Below are 21,137 nucleotides of genomic sequence, written 5' to 3'. Positions count from 1 at the left end.
ATGGCCCTGTGTGGAGTTTGTATATTCTCCCCGTACTTGCGTGGGTTTCCTCCGGGTACTCCGGTTTCCTCCCACATTCCAAAAATATACTGGTAGGTTAATTGGCTCCCAACAAAATTAAACCTAGCGTGAATGTGTGTGCGTGTACATGTGATAGGGAATATAGAGTGTAAGCTCCACTGGGGCAGGGACTGATGTGAATGGGCAAATATTCTCTGTACAGCGCTGCGGAATATGTATACGCTATATAAATAACTGGTAATAATAATAATATACACAGCACCATACTATACACTAATATACACAGCGCCATACTGTTGTACTCAGGGGGTAATTCAGACCTGATGGCTCGCTAACATTTTTTGCAGCGCTGCGATCAGGTTAGAACTGCGCATGCGTATGCACAACGCGCAGGCGCGTCGCACGGGTACAAAGCGGATTGTTGCTGTGCGATGGATTTTACGAAGTATCCATTTGCACAGCCAATCGCAAGGAGATTGACAGGAAGAAGGTGTTTGTGGGTGGCAACTGACTGTTTTCTGGGAGTGGTTGGGAAAACGCAGGCGTGTCAAAGCGTTTGCAGGGCGGGTGTCTGACGTCAATTCCGGGACCTGACAGGCTGAAGTGATCGCAGCGGCTGAGTAAGTCCTGGGCTACTCAGAAACTGCACAAGATATTTTTGTACCACTCGGCTGCACATGCATTCGCACACTGCAAAGCGAAAATACACTCCCCGGTGGGCGGCGAATATGTGAACGCAGGACTGCAAAAAGCAGCTAGCGAACGATCAGGTCTGAATTACCCCGTCAGTAATGATATACACAGCACTGTACTGGATACCAGGTGATGATATACTGTATACGGCAACATACTGTATGCAGCGTGAGGATTTACACAGCAAAATACTGTATATCGGGGGATGATATACAAGGCACAGTACGGTTACACCAGGGGATGATATACACGGCACCGTACTGTTTCACCAGGGGATGATATACACGGCACCGTACTGTTACACCAGGGGATGATATACACGGCACCGTACTGTTACACCAGGGGATGATATACACGGCACCGTACTGTTACACCAGGGGATGATATACACGGCACCGCACTGTTTCACCAGGGGATGATATAACGGCACCGTACTGTTTCACCAGGGGATGATATACACGGCACCGTACTGTTTCACCAGGGGATGATATACACGGCACCGTACTGTTACACCAGGGGATGATATACACGGCACCGTACTGTTTCACCAGGGGATGATATACACGGCACCGTACTGTTACACCAGGGGATGATATACACGGCACAGTACTGTAGGCAGATGTATGAAGCAATGATGAGAGTGGCGATGTGTGCCATAGCATACAATCCGCTGCTGCGTATAAGGTACAACCATAAGGTATACGGTTATAGCCTGCACTTGATAAATGGTAACTCCAGAGCTGACTGGTTGCCATGGTTTCTCCGCTCTCATCAATACTTCGTACATCTATCCCACAGCAGGAGATGATCTGCAGACGCGATATGAGCGGCCCCAGCTCTCCCCGTTATACTCACCAGACCGCAGACATGCCGGTTTCCGGCTTCCTCAGTAACAGCGCCCGGGCCCCTCCTCCCGGCGCAGCCACATTCCGGGACATCCCTCTCGTCGCCGCCTTATAGCATGCTGGTTCTTGTAGTCCATCTGGCTCTAAGCCCGACTGTCCGCTTCCTGCTGTTCTCACACTTCAAACTACAACTCCTAGCAGCCCCCGCTTCTTGCAGCTGAAAGCCAATCACCTGGCTCCATCTCCCCCGCCGCCAATCACTCCACGCCATTATGGGGCGGGGCTCCGAACGCCCCCCCTCACTGCACGGATCCGCCTGAGGGAGAGTAACAGCCTGTGATTTGCTCCTTTGCAACCACGTGAGTGCGTGGCCCAATAGAAGCGCCGCTGTGTATCTCTATATATTGTGGGTGCGGGGTGGTTGGAGTTCTCTCTCTCCCCGGCAGTGTTCGTGGTGGTTACAGATGAGGGAACTGATGAGGTAATGGCGGCCATAAACGGCTGATGTGTGCGTGTGATGTGGCCGCTCCTGCTGTTGCGTTATCATTGTGCGTTCCGGGTCCATGCTGCCCCATTCTCACAAGACACGTGGTTGCGTCCACTCCTGTAGATGTGATTGCTGGGACTTATAGTGCAGCCAGACGTGTGCATCCGGGCTTTAATTTAATGTATAGTGATTTTGGGTACTTTTACACACACTAAAGTCCTGTGCATGTCTCTTATAAATGCAGCCTTAGCCCTGTTGTGTGCCAGTTGCATTTGTGTGTATATATTATATTATATTATATTTATATATTATTATTATTTTTCCTGCTGCTATGGTGTCCCCTGCTCCCTTTCCAGTATGTGCATACTCCTGTTCCCCCAGTGTGGGGCTCTACTGCTCCAAGCTGATCATTATGCAGGAACCAGAACATGTGGCAGCTCTGTGTATATACTATACATTCTGTGTATAATACGAGTTTTCTTCCCAGGTGGTACATGCATGCATCCGGAGTTGTGTGTCCATGTAGAAGTTGTGGGGAGCTTTTTGGTGATGCCATTGATCCTCCCTGAGTGGTAAGTGCGCTTCTCCTTGGCGCTGGCTAGTATTGGCACTGCCGGTGATGTACTTACAATTCTGACACCTCGTATGAGACTGTAAGAACAGTCCCCTGATTTTGCTCTTTGGGCTGAGGCAGCTGTATAAGCAGAATGTGCAGCATCTGCTGCTGGGCTGGCTACACACTAACCATGGCCTGTTTTCCTTATAGGTGCTGCTGGTGACCTGGTGTCCGGCTATGTGTGTCTGCAGCGCACTGGTGGAGCTAGAGGAACTTGGTAAGTAATGGAAGAAGATGTCACTAAAGGAAGTAGGTGTCCTCTGCTTAGTTGCCTGAAATTACACCATATCCCAGGGGTTTGTACAGGTCCTCATGGTGATGTAAGTGTTATGGTTATCCTGTATCTAAAGCCTTTATTACTGCTTGGTGGGCCTCTTCTAGACCACAGGTTCTCAAACTCTGTCCTCAGGACCCCACACAGTGCAGGTTTTCCAGGTCTCCTCACAGAATCACAAGTGAAATAATTAACTCCACCTGTGGACCCTTTTAAATGTGTGAGTAATTATTACACCTGTGCATCTGCTGGGTTACATGCAAAACCTGCAATGTGTGGGGTCTGAGTAGACCAATAGTCCCCTAATCATGTCCAGTGCTGGAAATGTAGTGTTGGAGTTTCCACAAGAGCAGTTTTCATATACTGGGACAGATGTATTAATCTTGGATAAGTGGAAGGTGATAACAATGCACCAGCCAATCGGCTCTAACATGTAAATTGACAATTAGGAGCTGATTGGCTGGTGTGTTATCTTGCACTTATCACTGCTTTATCACTTCTCCAGGCTTAGTACATCTGCCCCACTGTGAGCTGATTTTGGGGGACTGTAGTCCAGGCATTCCCAACCACTGTCCTCAAGGCACACCAACAGTGCAGGTTTTAGTGATATCCAGACTAAGCACAGATGCTTAAATCAAAATAACTGAGCTATTAAGTCACCTGTGCTGAAGCCTGGATATCACTAAAACCTGCACTGTTAGTGTGCCTTGAGGACTGTGGTTGGGAATGCCTGGTGTAGTCCCATACTTGTGTCTTCCTTTTTAATGCAGAATTACTGCTTTTGTAAGCCAATTCATGCTTTCCATATAATAAGTACAAGGGGAATTTGCATTTCTCATGCCTGCAGTACCCATCTAAAGTGACAGACTATTTTCAATTGTGCAGATGATATTCAATTGTTTGTGCTACTGGCTGCTCAGTGCACTGTGATTAGCCATGTCGAGTGGCTAATCCCTTGCAAAGTATTGGTCACGCTCCCCTTGAGGGTGAGAGTAGCAATAACAGCCCCAGCGGCACTTGCGCCCATTGACTCAAGCAATTGAATTGCTTCCAGTTGCTTTATAAGGGAGCTGTGGCAGTGTTGTACAATATATCTCTTCCCCCCAGTGTATCTTGTAGGGGCTCACATGTGCTGTCTGCTGCACTAAGCTGATCATTATGATGGAATGGGTGTACTGACGTCTGTTTCCTCCCCAAGGCAGAATAGCTGTATTTGGAGTTGTGTTCATGTAGAAGCCGTGTGGATCCTCCATGAGCGGTAAGTGCGCTTCTCCTTGGTGATGGCTAGTATTGGTGCTGCCTGTGATGTACCTACAATTCTGACACCTCGTATGAGACTGTAAGAACAGTCCCCTGATTTTACTCTTCAGGCTGAGGCAGCTGTATATGCGGAAAGTGCAGCATCTGCTGCTGGGCTGGCTACACACTAAATGGCTTGTTTCTTCACAGGTGTGAACTGACTGATTCTGTAAGTGGGGTCTGCAGCATGGTGTGCAGAGCTAGAGGAAAGTGGTAAGTAAGAAGGGGATTATGTGGATGTCCTTTACCAGCTTAGTTTTCTTGTACTTTCCTGAACAGGCTATTACAGTTTGGTGCCACAAGGGTTCCGTAGTGCCCATTTACAGAGTACATAAACAAATAATAAAATGGGAAAACTGTAACTTGCAGTTGAAGACAATATAGGAAAAGTACAGTGTTAATGAACATAGCAGCAACAGATGACACTGACATAAGTATCAGAGGACTGCTGTATTTGGTGCAGTTGAAGATTATGAAAGTAAGAAAAGGTTAAGCACACGAGGAAAGAGGGTCCTACTCGTGAGAGCTTACATTCTGAAGGAGGGGTAGATGGACAGAGATGAAAGATGGATTAGACAGTGTGGAGGACATGTGGTTGGGTCTGGTGAAGAAGTGGGTCTTGAGAGCCCGTTAAGTTTTGTAGAGTCTGAGGAAGGGAGAGAATTCCAGAGAAAGGGAGCAGCACATGCAAAATCTTGAAGGTAGGAGTGGGTGGAAGTAATCTGTAGGCAGGAGCGGGTGTGCATTAGCAGAGCGAAGAGGACAGGTGAAAGTGTAAAGGGAGAGGAGTGGGTGAGGGATTTGTAAGGGAGTTGGAAGCTTAAAATGGATTCTATTGCATGTGGCAGGGAGTTTCTGGGCTGATCACATGCCTCACTGCAGCAAACCATTTCAGCAGGCATAGAGCCTGTACAGCTGTGGCTGCATTGGTAATGGAAATGCAATTCTTTAACCCTTGTCCAGCGGTGGGACTATTGCATGTGTGGGTGCCTATGCAGGTGCCCACATGTGCAGCAGTCCTGAGGCTGGATTAAACTGGTTGAGCTGGATGGTGGGCTTTCAGTGTATGTGTTCACACAGTGCGGCTCTGTTCTATTGAAATCCTGTGTCATTGGCCGGATCCTGTTCTGCGGCATCCTGCAGCACAGGCTCAGTGTGCACACTACCTCCCCCCCCCCCCAAAAGTGGGTCCCATTCAGCTGTTGTGTGGCCCTAGCCTATGGCATACACCTGTATCAGTAATGCAAATTCATGTCCCAAAATGGTGGCTGCTATAGGTAGACCTGTCTAAAACATAAAGCCTCCCAGACCCCTTAGTACCTTTTGCAATCTATCTGGATCAGTATACCATCCTGTATACAACACAGCATAGAAGACTGACAGCCAGGGCCATCTAGTACACTGTCTTGATAGTGGTCAGCCTCGTATTGGAATAAGTTGCAGAACATACTGGTAGTATAGAAATGGTGTCTTGCCGCCTGGGTTTTGTGTGATTGGTCTGCTCGGCTGGCCAGGGTTGTGACCTGAATGCTGTAGTTGAAGCCGCTGCTGATGCATCAACACTTTCTGACACCTCATCTGGGCACTAAGTGCAATTGATGATATGTTCTATCGGAAGCTCTGCCAAACTGCAGTCATATTGGGGTTCACCTTTAATGCTTGGCAAACTGCACACTGACCATGTACATGGCGGTTTCTAAATTGTCCTTTATTACAAAGGAATTACATGTTCCGAAGTAATCTTCTCTCCCACCACTTAATCTGGTCAAACCAATGCATGCATGGACTTGGGTGCAATCCTGCCATTATGGATTGTATGGCTCTGGCTGTCATCCTTGTGTGCTGATGGAGGTGTGATTCCAGCATCCCTTGCCTGAGTTTGGGTGGCCAAACTTATTGTGTGCTCCAGGAATCCTACTGCCCCCAGTGCGATGAAAGTGTAGCAGAGTGACATAGGGTAGTCCAGTTGTGGCAGACCTGCTGTAACAGCAGATCTTATAGTGAGAGGTATTACAGGTACACCACCGATTTTCTGGCATCCTCTGTTCCAGTGCTGTGCTGGATTATCGATTTTGCCGGATTAACGGAAACTAATTTTGCAGCTCCAGAACATTTCTAAAGCAATAAATTGTAAAATATATGCTACAGTATAATATTAATGAATAAACACAGTAGTGTATGCAAAACTGTTTATAAGCAAAACAGGGCTCAGGTTGTGTGTTCTGCCCTTGTGCGGTACTTGCCGTGACCTTGGACGCCATAACAGCCCCACTGATGCTTGCTGTGTCACCTGCAGTGTCTGTGGAAGCTGTACCCACTGAAACTTGCGCGTATTGTGTGTTACGCCCATGCGCAGAAAATGTTCCGGATTAAAGGATGTCCCTAACACCCTTTAATCCGGACAAATCAAAATTGTCCGGATTAAAAGAAGTTCCGGATCATCGGTTGCCGGAAAATCGGTGGTGTACCTGTAGCTTATGGTTTGTAGCTGCTTTAGTGTAAAGATCTGCTGGTCTCCCACAGAAACATGTAAAAGGGGTATAACAGGCCCTCTAATGCCAGGTACACTGAATGACCTAGAAATGGGCAGCTACAAAGTAACTATTGATCATGCTGCACACACTGTCCAAGGACATGTTACAGGAACCATCTGATGTAACCATACAATTCAAATAAATTGGTGTGCCCACTATACAATGGCTGCTGTGATTGATTGTGGCTTGGCCAATATTCAAATAGTGTGTACTCAGATCTAGTCCTAAAATGTAATTCTTGAACTAGTGTTACCCATTGTGAACAGTTTCATTGTACCCTTAAGTAGGAGCTGGCCGGTACAACTCTTTTGCTGCCCAGTAACTTACCAGGTTTTAATTATTCTCTTCTAGGCTGGGAAGAGTCTGCTGAGGAATGGCTGTGTACGATTGGGATCACATTCTGTGTGGGCCAAGGGAAGATTCTGTTGGAATGCTGGCACTTACGCGATGGTGCTGTCTACTTCTGTTTTTTTATAAATCTAAATAAAACACTGTTCAGACACCATTTAAGCACAACCATTTTATTTTTGTTGGAATGTCTTACAAAATAATACATTAAACAATATTTAAAATGTCAGCACTATAGGACAGGGAGCAGGTAGAGCGGTCTCTGTTCTCGCAATCAGTTTCTGGAATAAACACCCTGTCTACTCAGGATTACCCTGTCCTTGTTGGGTGTGGTGTTTAAGATGAAAAGCTACCTCTTCATGTAGACAAGTCAGGCGGTGGTCCAGCCCTCAGTAAGTTTAGGATGAGTACTGTGTATAAAGCATGGATTTTATTAAGGGCCTGTCTTGAAGCAGGGAAGGCTACCAAGATAATTGTCCCTTCTTAAAACCAGGCTTAGAGCCATGATTGCAGTGAATTAATGGACTGTACATGGCCAGGGTAAAGGCTACACTACATTAGCTAGTGGGATTGTAGTCTGTACTTGTTACGCTGGAACACCAAGCTCAATTTGCGTGTTTTGTCATCTGGCTAAAATGGTGAAATAGAAAATGCTGCAAGCCGCAAATGTGGAGGTCAAAAGGACAGCTTAACCTTCAGCAGATGGACGGGAGATGTGCTTTAAGCTGACTTATCTGAGAGAATTCTTGCAAGCATGAGCAACTGGTCCCTGATTATAGTCAGTGCATTTTGTGAGGCAAACTCCCTGTATTTACATTCATTGTGAGTTTCTCAAGTTCTTGCAGACCTCTCCCTTAGGACAGTCAGATATAGACATTTGCAACACTAGATATCCTTGCACAATAACACTGCTCGGAGAGGACTTCCAAACACACTGATGCATGCTCAAAGTGGGAATGTTCAGAAGATGAAAGATTCTGTAGTTTGGAACATGCAACAGGCCCAAATGGTCTTCCTACATCAGGGCATAGACTGTGTGTATAATAGGGCTTGGCTCTTGTGATTTAGATGTCCTTTTGTTAAATATTGGATTGCTACCCTCACAGATACAAACACAGACATGCACAGATAATGCTCTTCCACAATGGTAGGGGTGGTGTCAGATAGGCTCTGGAGCAGCCCCTGTGGAAATGCTGAATGTTCTCCTCCGTCTTTTGTACAGATACCAAGCTGGTAATCTTTCCAGGCAGCAGTCGGATCAGGATTTACAGCAGCCTGAGCCCTTTACTTCTTTCTTGACGTAATCGTGGAGTTTAAATTTTGGTTCGTTGGGCAGCTTCATGGACCGGTGTTTGAGCTCTCTGCAAAGACAAAGCGGTTTAGTGTAGTGCAAAGTTTCCCTGGTGCTGCCATTATAGTATATCTGCTTGTGTCTAGAGATGGTTAAATCAAATTGATTGAGGTACACGTAGCCTTGCTCCTCTTTCTGCGATGGGACATGCTGCTTGGCTCACCAGTCTATGACCATTTGCAATTGGTGATTGCTCCTTATATTTCTCTGACGTCCTAAGTGGATGCTGGGACTCCGTAAGGACCATGGGGATTAGCGGCTCCACAGGAGACTGGGCACAACTAAAGAAAGCTTTAGGACTACCTGGTGTGCACTGGCTCCTCCCACTAAGACCCTCCTCCAGACCTCAGTTAGATTCTTGTGCCCGGCTGAGCTGGATGCACACTAGGGGCTCTCCTGAGCTCCTAGAAAGAAAGTATTACTCTAACGTCCTAAGTGGATGCTGGGGACTCCGTAAGGACCATGGGGAATAGCGGCTCCGCAGGAGACTGGGCACATCTAAAGAAAGCTTTAGGACTATCTGGTGTGCACTGGCTCCTCCCCCCTATGACCCTCCTCCAAGCCTCAGTTAGATCTCTGTGCCCGAACGAGAAGGGTGCACACTAGGGGCTCTCCTGAGCTTCTTAGTGAAAGTTTTAGTTTAAGTTTTTTATTTTCAGTGAGACCTGCTGGCAACAGGCTCACTGCATCGAGGGACTAAGGGGAGAAGAAGCGAACTCACCTGCGTGCAGAGTGGATTGGGCTTCTTAGGCTACTGGACATTAGCTCCAGAGGGACGATCACAGGCCCAGCTTGGATGGGTCCCAGAGCCGCGCCGCCGGCCCCCTTACAGAGGCAGAAGAGGTCCGGAAAATCGGCGGCAGAAGACGTCCTGTCTTCAACAAGGTAGCGCACAGCACTGCAGCTGTGCGCCATTGCTCTCAGCACACTTCACACCGGTCACTGAGGGTGCAGGGCGCTGGGGGGGGGGGGCGCCCTGAGACGCAATAAAAACACCTTGGATGGCAAAAAATGCATCATATATAGCTCCTGGGCCTGCCAGAATACATAGAAAAACGGGTGATAGGTTCTGCCCCCTTATCGGCAGCCTTATCTCCTCAGCACACTGGCGCCATTTTCCCTCACAGCTCCGTTGGAGGGAAGCTCCCTGGCTCTCCCCTGCAGTCACTACACTACAGAAAGGGTTAAAAAAGAGAGGGGGCACTAATTAGGCGCAGTATTAACTATACAGCAGCTATAAGGGGAAAAACACTTATATAAGGTTATCCCTGTATATATGTGTATATATATATATATATATATATATATATAGCGCGCGCTCTCTGGTGTGTGCTGGCAAACTCTCCCTCTGTCTCCCCAAAGGGCTAGTGGGGTCCTGTCCTCTATCAGAGCATTCCCTGTGTGTGTGCTGTATGTCGGTACTTTTGTGTCGACATGTATGAGGAGAAAAATGATGTGGAGACGGAGCAGATTGCCTGTTATAGTGATGTCACCCCCTAGGGGGTCGACACCTGAGTGGATGAACTGTTGGAAGGAATTACGTGACAGTGTCAGCTCTGTATAAAAGACAGTGGTTGACATGAGACAGCCGGCTACTCAGCTTGTGCCTGTCCAGACGTCTCATAGGCCGTCAGGGGCTCTAAAGCGCCCGTTACCTCAGATGGCAGATATAGACGCCGACACGGATACTGACTCCAGTGTCGACGGTGAAGAGACGAATGTGACTTCCAGTAGGGCCACACGTTACATGATTGAGGCAATGAAAAATGTTTTACACATTTCTGATAATACGAGTACCACCAAAAAGGGGTATTATGTTCGGTGAGGAAAAACTACCTGTAGTTTTCCTGAATCTGAGAAATTAAATGAGGTGTGTGATGATGCGTGGGTTTCCCCCGATAACAACTGATAATTTCTAAAATGTTATTGGCATTATATCCTTTCCCGCCAGAGGTTAGGGTGCGTTGGGAAACACCCCCTAGGGTGGATAAAGCGCTCACACGCTTGTAAGGGCTCTACCTTCGCCTGAGATGGCCGCCCTTAAGGATCCTGCTGATAGAAAGCAGGAGGGTATCCTAAAAGGTATTTACACACATACTGGTGTTATACTGCGACCAGCAATCGCCTCAGCCTGGATGTGCAGTGCGGGGTTGGCGTGGTAGGATTCCCTAACTGAAAATATTGATACCCTAGATAGGGACAGTATATTTTTGCCTATAGTGCATTTAAAAGATGCATTTCTATATATGCGTGATGCACAGCGGAATATTTGCCGACTGGCATCAAGTCTAAGCGCGTTGTCCATTTCTACCAGTAGAGGGTTATGGACACGTCAGTGGTCAGGTGATGCGTATTCCAAACGGCATTTGGAAGTATTGCTTTATTAAGGGGAGGAGTTATTTGGGGTCGGTCTTTCAGACCTGGTGGCCACGGCAACAGCTGGGAATTCCACGTTTGTACCCCAGGTCGCCTCTCAACATGAGAAGACGCCGTATTATCAGGCGCAGTCTTTTCGTGGACAAGCGGGCAAAAGGTTCCTCATTTCTGCCCCGTGACAGAGGGAGAGGAAAAAGGCTGCAGAAATCAGCCAGTTCCCAGGAACAGAAACCCTCTCCCGCCTCTGCCAAGCCCTCAGTATACGCTGGGGCTTTACAAGCAGAATCAGGCACGGTGGGGGGCCCGTCTCAATGAATTTCAGCGCGCAGTGGGCTCACTCGCAAGTAGACCCCTGGATCCTTCAGGTGATATCTCAGGGGTACAAATTAGAATTCGAGACGTCTCCCCCTCGCCGTTTCCTAAAGTCGGCTTTACCGATGTCTCCTTCTGACAGGGAGACAGTTTTGGAAGCCATTCACAAGCTGTATTCCCAGCAGGTGATAATCAAGATACCCCTCCTGCAACATGGAACGGGGTATTATTCCACACTGTTGTGGTACCGAAGCCGGACGGCTCGGTGAGACCGATTCTAAATCTAAAATCTTTGAACACTTACATACAGAGGTTCAAATTCAAGATTGAGTCACTCAGAGCAGTGATTGCGAACCTGGAAGAAGGGGACTACATGATGTCTCGGGACATCAAGGATGCTTACCTTCATGTCAAAATGTACCCTTCTCACCAAGGGTACCTCAGGTTTATGGTACAGAACTGTCACTATCAGTTCAGACGCTGCCGTATGGATGGTCCACGGCACCCCGGGTCTTTACCAAGGTAATGGCCGAAATTATGATATTCCTTCGAAGGAAGGGAATTTTAGTTATCCCTTACTTGGACAATTCCCTGATAAGGGTAAGATCCAGGGAACAGTTGGAGGTCGGTGTAGCACTATCTCAGGTAGTGTTGCGGCAGCACGATTGGATTCTCAATATTCCAAAATCGCACCTGGTTCCGACGACGTGTCTTCTGTTCCTAGGGATGATCCTGGACACAGTCCAGAAAAAGGTGTTTCTCCCGGAGGAGAAAGCCAGGGAGTTATCCGAGCTAGTCAGGAACCTCCTAAAACCGAGCCAAGTCTCAGTGCATCAATGCACAAGGGTTCTGGGTAAAATGGTGGCTTCCTACGAAGCAATCCCATTCGACTTTCCAGTGGGACCTGCTGGACAAATGGTCCGGGTCGCATCTTCAGATGCATCAGCGGATAACCCTGTCACCAAGGACAAGGGTGTCCCTCCTGTGGTGGTTGCAGAGTGCTCATCTTCTAGAGGGCCGCAGATTAGGCATTCAGGACTGGGTCCTGGTGACCACGGATGCCAGCCTGCGAGGCTGGGGAGCAGTCACACAGGGAAGGAATATCCAGGGCTTATGGTCAAGCCTGGAGACATCACTTCACATAAATATCCTGAAGCTAAGGGACATTTACAATGCTCTAAGCTTAGCAAGACCTCTGCTTCAAGGTCAGCCGGTGTTGATCCAGTCGGACAACATCACGGCAGTCACCCACGTAAACAGACAGGGTGGCACAAGAAGCAGGAGGGCAATGGCAGAAGCTGCAAGGATTCTTCGCTGGGCGGAAAATCATGTGATAGCACTGTCAGCAGTATTCATTCCGGGAGTGGACAACTGGGAAGCAGACTTCCTCAGCACGACCTCCACCCGGGAGAGTGGGGACTTCACCCAGAAGTCTTCCACATGATTAAAAACTCGACAGGTATTGCGCCAGGTCCAGGGACCCTCAGGCAATAAGCTGTAGACGCTCTGGTAACACCGTGGGTGTACCAGTCAGGGTATGTGTTCCCTCCTCTGCCTCTCATACCCAAGGTACTGAGATTGATAAGATGGAGAGGAGTAAGCTCTATATTCGTGGTTCCGGATTGGCCAAGAAGGACTTGGTAACCGGAACTTCAAGAGATGCTCACGGAGGATCCGTGGCCTCTACCTCTAAGAAGGGACCTGCTCCAGCAAGGACCCTGTCTGTTCCAAGACTTACCGCGGCTGCGTTTGACGGCATGGCGGTTGAACGCCGGATCCTGAAGGAAAAAAGGCATTCCGGATGAAGTCATCACTATCCTGATCAAAGCCAGGAAGGATGTAACCGCAAAAACATTATCACCGCAATTGGCGAAAATATGTTGCGTGGTGCGAGGCCAGTAAGGCCCGACGGAGGAAATTCAACTGGGTCGATTCCTACATTTCCTGCAAACAGGAGTGTCTATGGGCCTGAAATTGGGGTCCATTAAGGTTCAAATTTCGGCCCTGTCAATTTTCTTCCAAAAAGAACTAGCTTCAGTCCCTGAAGTTCAGACGTTTGTAAAAGGGGTACTGCATATACAGCCTCCTTTTGTGTCTCCAGTGGCACTTTGGGATCTCAATGTAGTTTTGGGTTCCAAAAGTCACATTGGTTTGAACCACTTAAATCTGTGGAGTTAAAATATCTCACATGAAAAGTGGTCATGCTGTTGGCCCTGGCCTGGGCCAGGCGCGTGTCAGAATTGGCGGCTTTATCCTGAAAAAGCCCTTATCTGATTTTCCATTCGGACAGGGCGGAATTGAGGACTCGTCCTCAGTTTCTCCCCAAGGTGGTTTCAGCGTTTCACCTGAACCAACCTATTGGTGGTGACTGCGGCTACTAGGGACTTGGAGGCCTCCAAGTTGCTAGACGTTGTCAGTGCCCTGAAAATATATGTTTCCAGGACGGCTGGAGTCAGGAAATCTGACTCGCTGTTTATCCTGTATGCACCCAACAAGCTGGGTGCTCCTGCTTCTAAGCAGACTATTGCTCGTTGGATTTGTAGTACAATTCAGCTTGCACATTCTGTGGCAGGCCTGCCACAGCCAAAAATCTGTAAATGCCCACTCCAAAAGGAAGGTGGGCTCATCTTGGGCGGCTGCCCGAGGGGTCTCGGCTTTACAACTTTGCCGAGCAGCTACTTGGTCAGGAGCAAATACGTTTGTAAAATTCTACAAAATTGATATCCTGGCTGAGGAGGACCTGGAGTTCTCTCATTTGGTGCTGCAGAGTCATCCGCACTCTCCCGCCCGTTTGGGAGCTTTGGTATAATCCCCATGGTCCTTACGGAGTCCCCAGCATCCACTTAGGACGTTAGAGAAAATAAGAATTTACTTACCGATAATTCTATTTCTCATAGTCCGTAGTGGATGCTGGGCGCCCATCCCAAGTGCGGATTGTCTGCAATACTTGTACATAGTTATTGTTACAAAAATCGGGTTATTATTGTTGTGAGCCATCTTTCAGAGGCTCCTCTGTTATCATGCTGTTAACTGGGTTCAGATCACAGGTTATACGGTGTGATTGGTGTGGCTGGTATGAGGAGTCTTACCCGGGATTCAAAATCCTTCCTTATTGTGTACGCTCGTCCGGGCACAGTATCCTAACTGAGGCTTGGAGGAGGGTCATAGGGGGAGGAGCCAGTGCACACCAGATAGTCCTAAAGCTTTCTTTAGATGTGCCCAGTCTCCTGCGGAGCCGCTATTCCCCATGGTCCTTACGGAGTCCCCAGCATCCACTACGGACTATGAGAAATAGAATTATCGGTAAGTAAATTCTTATTATTTAGGTTTCTCTGACGTCCTAGTGGATGCTGGGTACTCCGTAAGGACCATGGGGAATAGACGGCTCCGCAGGAGACTGGGCACATCTAAGAAAGATTTAGGACTATCTGGTGTGCACTGGCTCCTCCCCCTATGACCCTCCTCCAGTTAGATTTCTGTGCCCGGCTGAGCTGGATGCACACTAGGGGCTCTCCTGAGCTCCTAGAAGAAAGTATAGTTTAGGTTTTTTATTTTCAGTGAGACCTGCTGGCAACAGGCTCACTGCAACGAGGGACTAAGGGGAGAAGAAGCGAACCTACCTAAGTGGTGGTAGCTTGGGCTTCTTAGGATACTGGACACCATTAGCTCCAGAGGGATCGAACACAGGACCCGACCTCGTCGTCCGTTCCCGGAGCTGCACCGCCGTCCCCCTTACAGAGCCAGAAACAAGATGGTCCGGAAAATCGGCGGCTGAAGACTTCTGTCTTCTCCAAGGTAGCGCACAGCACTGCAGCTGTGCGCCATTGCTCCTCATGCACACCACACACTGCGGTCACTGATGGGTGCAGGGCGCTGGGAGGGGGCGCCCTGAGCAGCAATAATAACACCTTGGCTGGCAAAACTAACACCATATATAGCCCCAGAGGCTATATAGGTGTATATTAACCCCTGCCAGAAACGATAAAATAGCGGGAGAAAGCCTGCCGAAAAAGGGGCAGAGCCAACTCCCTCAGCACACTGGCGCCATTATTCCCTCACAGCTTCGCTGGAAGGAAGCTCCCTGGCTCTCCCCTGCAGTCCTGCACTACAGAAAGGGTAAAAAAGAGAGGGGGGGCACAATTTAGGCGCAGTATATATATATATATTATAGGCAGCTATAGGGGAAAACACTCTGTATAGTGATATCCCTGTGTTATATAGCGCCCTGGTGTGTGCTGGCATACTCTCCCTCTGTCTCCCCAAAGGCCTTTGTGGGGTCCTGTCCTCTGTAAGAGCATCTGCTGTGTGTCGGTACTGCTGTGTCGACATGTATGATGAGGATAATGATGTGGAGGCGGAGCAAATGCCTGTGAATGTGATGTCACCCCCTGCGGGGTCGACACCAGTGTGGATGGACTTATGGAAGGAATTACGTGACAGTGTCAGCTCCTTACATAAAAGGTTTGACGACATAGGACAGCCGACTACTCAGCTTGTGCCTGTCCAAGCGTCTCAAATGTCATCAGGGGCTATAAAACGCCCGCTACCTCAGATGACAGATACATTTGTCGACACGGATACCGACTCCAGTGTCGACGATGATGAGACGAGTGTACCCTCCAATAGATCCACCCGTTATATGATTGAGGCTATGAAAAATGTTTTACACATTTCTGATGATACCCCAGGTACCACAAAAAAAAAAAAAGGGTATTATATTTGGTGAGAAAAAACTACCAGTAGTTTTTCCTGCATCTGACGAATTAAATGAGGTGTGTGAGGAAGCGTGGACTTCCCCAGATAAGAAATTGATCATTTCTAAATGATTAATGGCTGCGTATTCTTTCCCGCCAGAGGATAGGTCACGCTGGGAAACACCCCCTAGGGTAGATAAAGCATTGACACGCTTATCAAAGAAGGTGGCACTACCGTCTCCGGATACGGCCGCCCTAAAAGAACCTGCTGATAGAAAGCTGGAAAGTACCCTAAAAGCTATATACACACACACTGGCATTATATTGAGACCCGCTATTGCATCAGCTTGGATGTGCAGTGCTGCTGCTGCGTGGTCAGACTCCCTGTCGGAAAACACGATTGACCATATAAAAGACGCGGTCTTATACATGTGTGATGCACAGAGGGATATTTGCCGGCTGGCATCAAAAATAAGCGCTATGTCCATTGCCGCCAGACGGGGGTTATGGACTAGGCAATGGTCAGGTGATGCCGACTCCAAGCGGCACATGGAAGTTTTACCCTATAAAGGGGTGGAACTTTTTGGGGAAGGTCTTTCAGACCTCGTTTCCACAACTACTGCTGGGAAATCGACTTTTTTGCCACAGGCTACCCCACAGCAAAAGAAAGCACCGTATTATCAGGTACAGTCCCAGAAAAATAAGCGGGCTAGAGGCTCATCCTTTCTGCCGAGGGGCAGAGGAAGGGGGAAAAAGCTGCAGCACACAGCTAGTTCCCAGGAGCAGAAGTCCTCCCCTGCGTCCGGTAAGTCCACAGCATGACGCTGGGGCTGCTCAGGCGGAATCGGGAACGGTGGGGGCACGTCTCAGGTTTTTCAGCGCACAGTGGGCTCTCTCACAAGTGGATCCCTGGGTCCTTCAAGTAGTATCTCAGGGGTACAGGCTAAAATTCGAGACGTCTTCCCCCCGCCGTTTCCTAAAATCTGCCTTGCCGGCAACTCCCTCTGCCAGGGAGGCAGTGTTGGTGGCTATTCAAAAAGCTGTATTCACAGAAAGTGATCGTCAAGGTACCCCTCCTACAGCAAGGAAAGGGTTACTACTCCACAATGTTTGTGGTACCGAAACCGGACGGTTCGGTGAGACCCATCTTAAATTTAAAAACCTTGAACACTTGTATCAAAAGGTTCAAGTTCAAGATGGAATCGCTCAGGGCGGTTATTGCGAGCCTGGAGGAGGGGTATTACATGGTATCCCTGGACATCAAGGATGCGTACCTGCATGTCCCCATTTACCCTCCGCACCAGGAGTACCTCAGATTTGTGGTACAGGACTGTCACTATCAGTTCCAGACGCTGCCGTTCGGATTATCCACGGCACCGAGGGTCTTTACCAAGGTAATGGCCGAAATGATGATACTCCTTCGCAAGAAGGGAGTTTTAATTATCCCGTACTTGGACGATCTCCTGATAAAGGCGAGGTCCAAAGAACAGTTAATAGTGGGGGTGGCACTTTCTCAGGAAGTGCTACAACAGCACGGCTGGATTCTAAACATTCCAAAGTCACAGCTGGTCCCGACGACACGTCTTCTGTTCCTGGGAATGATTCTGGACACAGACCAGAAAAAGAGTGTTTCTTCCACTGGAAAAAGCCGAGGAATTGTCTTCTCTGGTCAGAGACATCATAAAACCAGGAAAAGTGTCGGTACATCAATGCACACGAGTCCTGGGAAAAATGGTAGCTTCGTACGAAGCAATTCCATTCGGAAGGTTCCACGCAAGGACGTTCCAGTGGGACCTGTTGGACAAATGGTCCGGGTCCCATCTCCAGATGCAACAGCGGATAACCCTGTCGGCCAGAACCAGGGTGTCGCTGCTGTGGTGGCTGCAGAGGGCTCATCTACTAGAGGGCCGCAGATTCGGAATACAGGACTGGGTCCTGGTGACCACGGATGCCAGCCTTTCGGGGCTGGGGGGCAGTCACAAAGGGAAGAAATTTCCAAGGACTGTGGTCAAATCAGGAGATTTCTCTTCACATAAATATCCTGGAGCTAAGGGCCATTTACAATGCCCTAAGCCAGGCAAGACCCCTGCTTCAAAACCAGCCGGTACTGATCCAGTCAGACAACATCACGGCGGTCGCCCATGTAAACAGACAGGGCGGCACAAGAAGCAGGATGGCGATGGCAGAAGCCACAAGGATTCTCAGATGGGCAGAGAATCATGTGTTAGCACTGACGGCAGTGTTCATTCCGGGAGTGGACAACTGGGAAGCAGACTTCCTCAGCAGGCACGACCTCCAGCCGGGAGAATGGGGACTTCATCCAGAAGTCTTCCAAATGCTGGTCAACCGGTGGGAAAAACCACAGGTAGACATGATGGCGTCCCGCCTCAACAAGAAGTTGAAAAGATATTGCGCCCGGTCAAGAGACCCTCAGGCGATAGCGGTGGACGCTCTGGTGACACCATGGGTGTACCAGTCGGTTTATGTGTTTCCTCCTCTACCTCTCATACCCAAGGTACTGAGAATAATAAGAAGGAGAGGAGTGAAAACCATACTCGTGGTTCCGGATTGGCCAAGAAGAGCTTGGTACCCGGAACTTCAAGAGATGCTTACAGAGGACCCTTGGCCTCTGCCGCTCAGACAAGACCTGCTGCAGCAGGGACCCTGTCTGTTCCAAGACTTACCGCGGCTGCGTTTGACGGCATGGCGGTTGAACACCGGATCCTGAAGGAAAAGGGTATTCCGGAGGAAGTCATCCCTACCCTGATCAAAGCCAAGAAGGATGTCACCGCAAGACATTATCACCGCATTTGGCGAAAATATGTTGCTTGGTGTGAGGCCATGAAGGCCCCGACGGAGGAATTTCAACTGGGTCGATTCCTGCACTTCCTGCAAGCAGGGGTGACGTTGGGCCTCAAATTGGGGTCCATAAAGGTCCAGATTTCGGCTCTGTCGATTTTCTTCCAAAAAGAACTGGCTTCACTACCCGAAGTTCAGACTTTTGTCAAAGGAGTACTGCATATTCAGCCTACTTTTGTGCCCCCAGTGGCACCTTGGGATCTCAATGTGGTTTTGGCATTCCTAAAATCACATTGGTTCGAACCACTTAAGACTGTGGATTTAAAATATCTCACGTGGAAAGTGGTCATGCTGTTGGCCTTGGCGTCGGCCAGGCGGGTTTCAGAATTGGCGGCTTTGTCTTGTAAAAGCCCTTATCTGATTTTCCATATGGATAGGGCAGAATTGAGGACTCGTCCTCAGTTTCTCCCAAAGGTGGTCACAGCTTTTCACTTGAACCAACCTATTGTGGTGCCTGCGGCTACTAGGGACTTGGAGGATTCCAAGTTGCTGGACGTAGTCAGGGCCCTAAAAATTTATATTTCCAGGACAGCTGGAGTCAGAAAGACTGACTCGCTGTTTATCCTGTATGCACCCGCTAAGCTGGGTGCTCCTGCTTCTAAGCAGTCTATTGCGCGCTGGATTTGTAGCACTATTCAGCTGGCGCATTCTGCGGTAGGCTTACCGCAGCCTAAATCTGTAAAAGCCCATTCCACACGGAAGGTGGGCTCATCTTGGGCGGCTGCCCGAGGGGTCTCGGCTTTACAACTTTGCCGAGCAGCTACTTGGTCGGGGGCAAACACGTTTGCAAAATTCTACAAATTTGATACCCTGGCTGAGGAGGACCTGGAATTCTCTCATTCGGTGCTGCAGAGTCAGCCGCACTCTCCCGCCCGTTTGGGAGCTTTGGTATAATCCCCATGGTCCTTACGGAGTCCCCAGCATCCACTAGGACGTCAGAGAAAATAAAAATTTACTCACCGGTAATTCTATTTCTCGTAGTCCGTAGTGGATGCTGGGCGCCCATCCCAAGTGCGGATTGTCTGCAATACCTGTACATAGTTATTGTTACAAAAAATAAGATTTTACTTACCGATAAATCTATTTCTCGTAGTCCGTAGTGGATGCTGGGGACTCCGTCAGGACCATGGGGAATAGCGGGCTCCGCAGGAGACAGGGCACATCTAAAAAGCTCTTTAGGTCACATGGTGTGTACTGGCTCCTCCCCCTATGACCCTCCTCCAGGCTTCAGTTAGGTACTGTGCCCGGACGAGCGTACACAATAAGGAAGGATCTTGAATCCCGGGTAAGACTCATACCAGCCACACCAATCACACCGTACAACTTGTGATCTGAACCCAGTTAACAGTATGATAACAAAACGAAGTAGCCTCTAAGAAGATGGCTCACAACAATAGTAATAACCCGATTTTTTTGTAACAATAACTATGTACAAACATTGCAGACAATCCGCACTTGGGATGGGCGCCCAGCATCCACTACGGACTACGAGAAATAGATTTATCGGTAAGTAAAATCTTATTTTCTCTAACGTCCTAGTGGATGCTGGGGACTCCGTCAGGACCATGGGGATTATACCAAAGCTCCCAAACGGGCGGGAGAGTGCGGATGACTCTGCAGCACCGAATGAGAGAACTCCAGGTCCTCTTTAGCCAGAGTATCAAATTTGTAAAATTTTACAAACGTGTTCTCCCTTGACTACGTAACTGCTCGACAAAGTTATAATGCCGAGACTCCTCGGGCAGCCGCCCAGGATGAATGCCACCTTCCTTGTGGAATGGCATCTACATATTTCGACTGTGACAGGCCTGCCACAGAATGTGCAAGCTGAATTGTACTACAAATCCAGCGTGCAATAGACTGCTTAGAAGCAGACGCACCCAGCTTGTTGGGTGCATACAATATAAAAGCAAGCCGTCCTAACTATATATATATATATATATATATATATATATATTATTTTTAGGGCCCTGACAACGTCTAGTAACTTGGAGTCCTCCAAGTCCCCAGTAGCCTCAGGCACCACAATAGGTTGTTTCAGGTGAAAACGCTGACACCCCTTTAGGAAGAAACTGGAGACGAGTCCCAGTTCTGCCCTGTTCAAATGGAAAATTATAATATGGGCTTTTGTAAGACACAGCCGCCCATTCTGACAATCGCCTGGCCGAGGCCAGGGCTAACAACATGGTCACTTTCCATGTGAGATATTGGTCAACAGCATGGTCACTTTCCATGCGAGATATTTCAAATCCACAGATTTGAGCGGTTCAAACCAATATGATTTTAAGGAATCCCAACACTATGTTGAGATCTCACGGTGCCCCTAGAGGCACAAAAAAACTGTATATGCAATACACCCTTTATAATCTGGACTTCAGGAACTGAAGTCAATTTTTTTCTGGAAGAAAATCTACAGGGCCGAAATTTA

General features: G+C 48.5%; 2 protein-coding genes, 1 long non-coding RNA gene and 2 other non-coding genes across 9 annotated transcripts in view; 3 read left to right on the top strand and 2 right to left on the bottom strand.

Annotated features, from left to right (window-relative positions):
- Positions 1-1,922, bottom strand: part of TRAF7 (TNF receptor associated factor 7) — a 130,331-nt gene extending 128,409 nt beyond the window's left edge. For 2 of the 3 annotated variants that reach the window (XM_063934903.1, XM_063934905.1), the window contains exon 1: positions 1,570-1,918. The gene's annotated coding sequence lies outside the window, so the exon portion shown is untranslated. Of the gene's footprint in view, positions 1-1,569 lie in introns of all 3 variants that reach the window. The other variant, XM_063934901.1, reaches the window with a different exon arrangement.
- Positions 1,852-7,274, top strand: LOC134945547 (uncharacterized). Of its 2 annotated transcripts, none has more exons than XR_010182129.1 (6): positions 1,852-1,918; positions 2,534-2,618; positions 2,813-2,879; positions 4,135-4,194; positions 4,386-4,448; positions 7,121-7,274. It is a non-coding gene; the product is annotated as an uncharacterized LOC134945547 (long non-coding RNA). The 2 variants fall into 2 exon arrangements; XR_010182128.1 differs by lacking the exon at positions 1,852-1,918 and adding an exon at positions 1,939-2,040.
- LOC134946963 (small nucleolar RNA SNORD60) lies at positions 2,658-2,740 on the top strand. Its single transcript, XR_010182503.1, has one exon. It is a non-coding gene; the product is annotated as a small nucleolar RNA SNORD60 (small nucleolar RNA).
- LOC134946962 (small nucleolar RNA SNORD60) lies at positions 4,234-4,316 on the top strand. The gene has a single exon (XR_010182502.1). It is a non-coding gene; the product is annotated as a small nucleolar RNA SNORD60 (small nucleolar RNA).
- RAB26 (RAB26, member RAS oncogene family) overlaps positions 7,275-21,137 on the bottom strand; it is a 481,534-nt gene continuing 467,671 nt past the window's right edge. For both annotated transcript variants that reach the window (XM_063934909.1, XM_063934908.1), the window contains one exon: positions 7,275-8,478. In XM_063934909.1, the coding sequence (XP_063790979.1) occupies positions 8,376-8,478 (103 nt within the window). In that variant the 3' untranslated portion in view covers positions 7,275-8,375. The remainder of the gene's footprint in view (positions 8,479-21,137) is intronic.

This window comes from Pseudophryne corroboree, chromosome 7 (assembly GCF_028390025.1).
Source record: "Pseudophryne corroboree isolate aPseCor3 chromosome 7, aPseCor3.hap2, whole genome shotgun sequence".
Classification (NCBI taxonomy): Eukaryota; Metazoa; Chordata; class Amphibia; order Anura; family Myobatrachidae; genus Pseudophryne; species Pseudophryne corroboree.
Note: the sequence above shows the minus strand (reverse complement) of the source record. Positions and strands in the feature narration are given on the sequence as shown.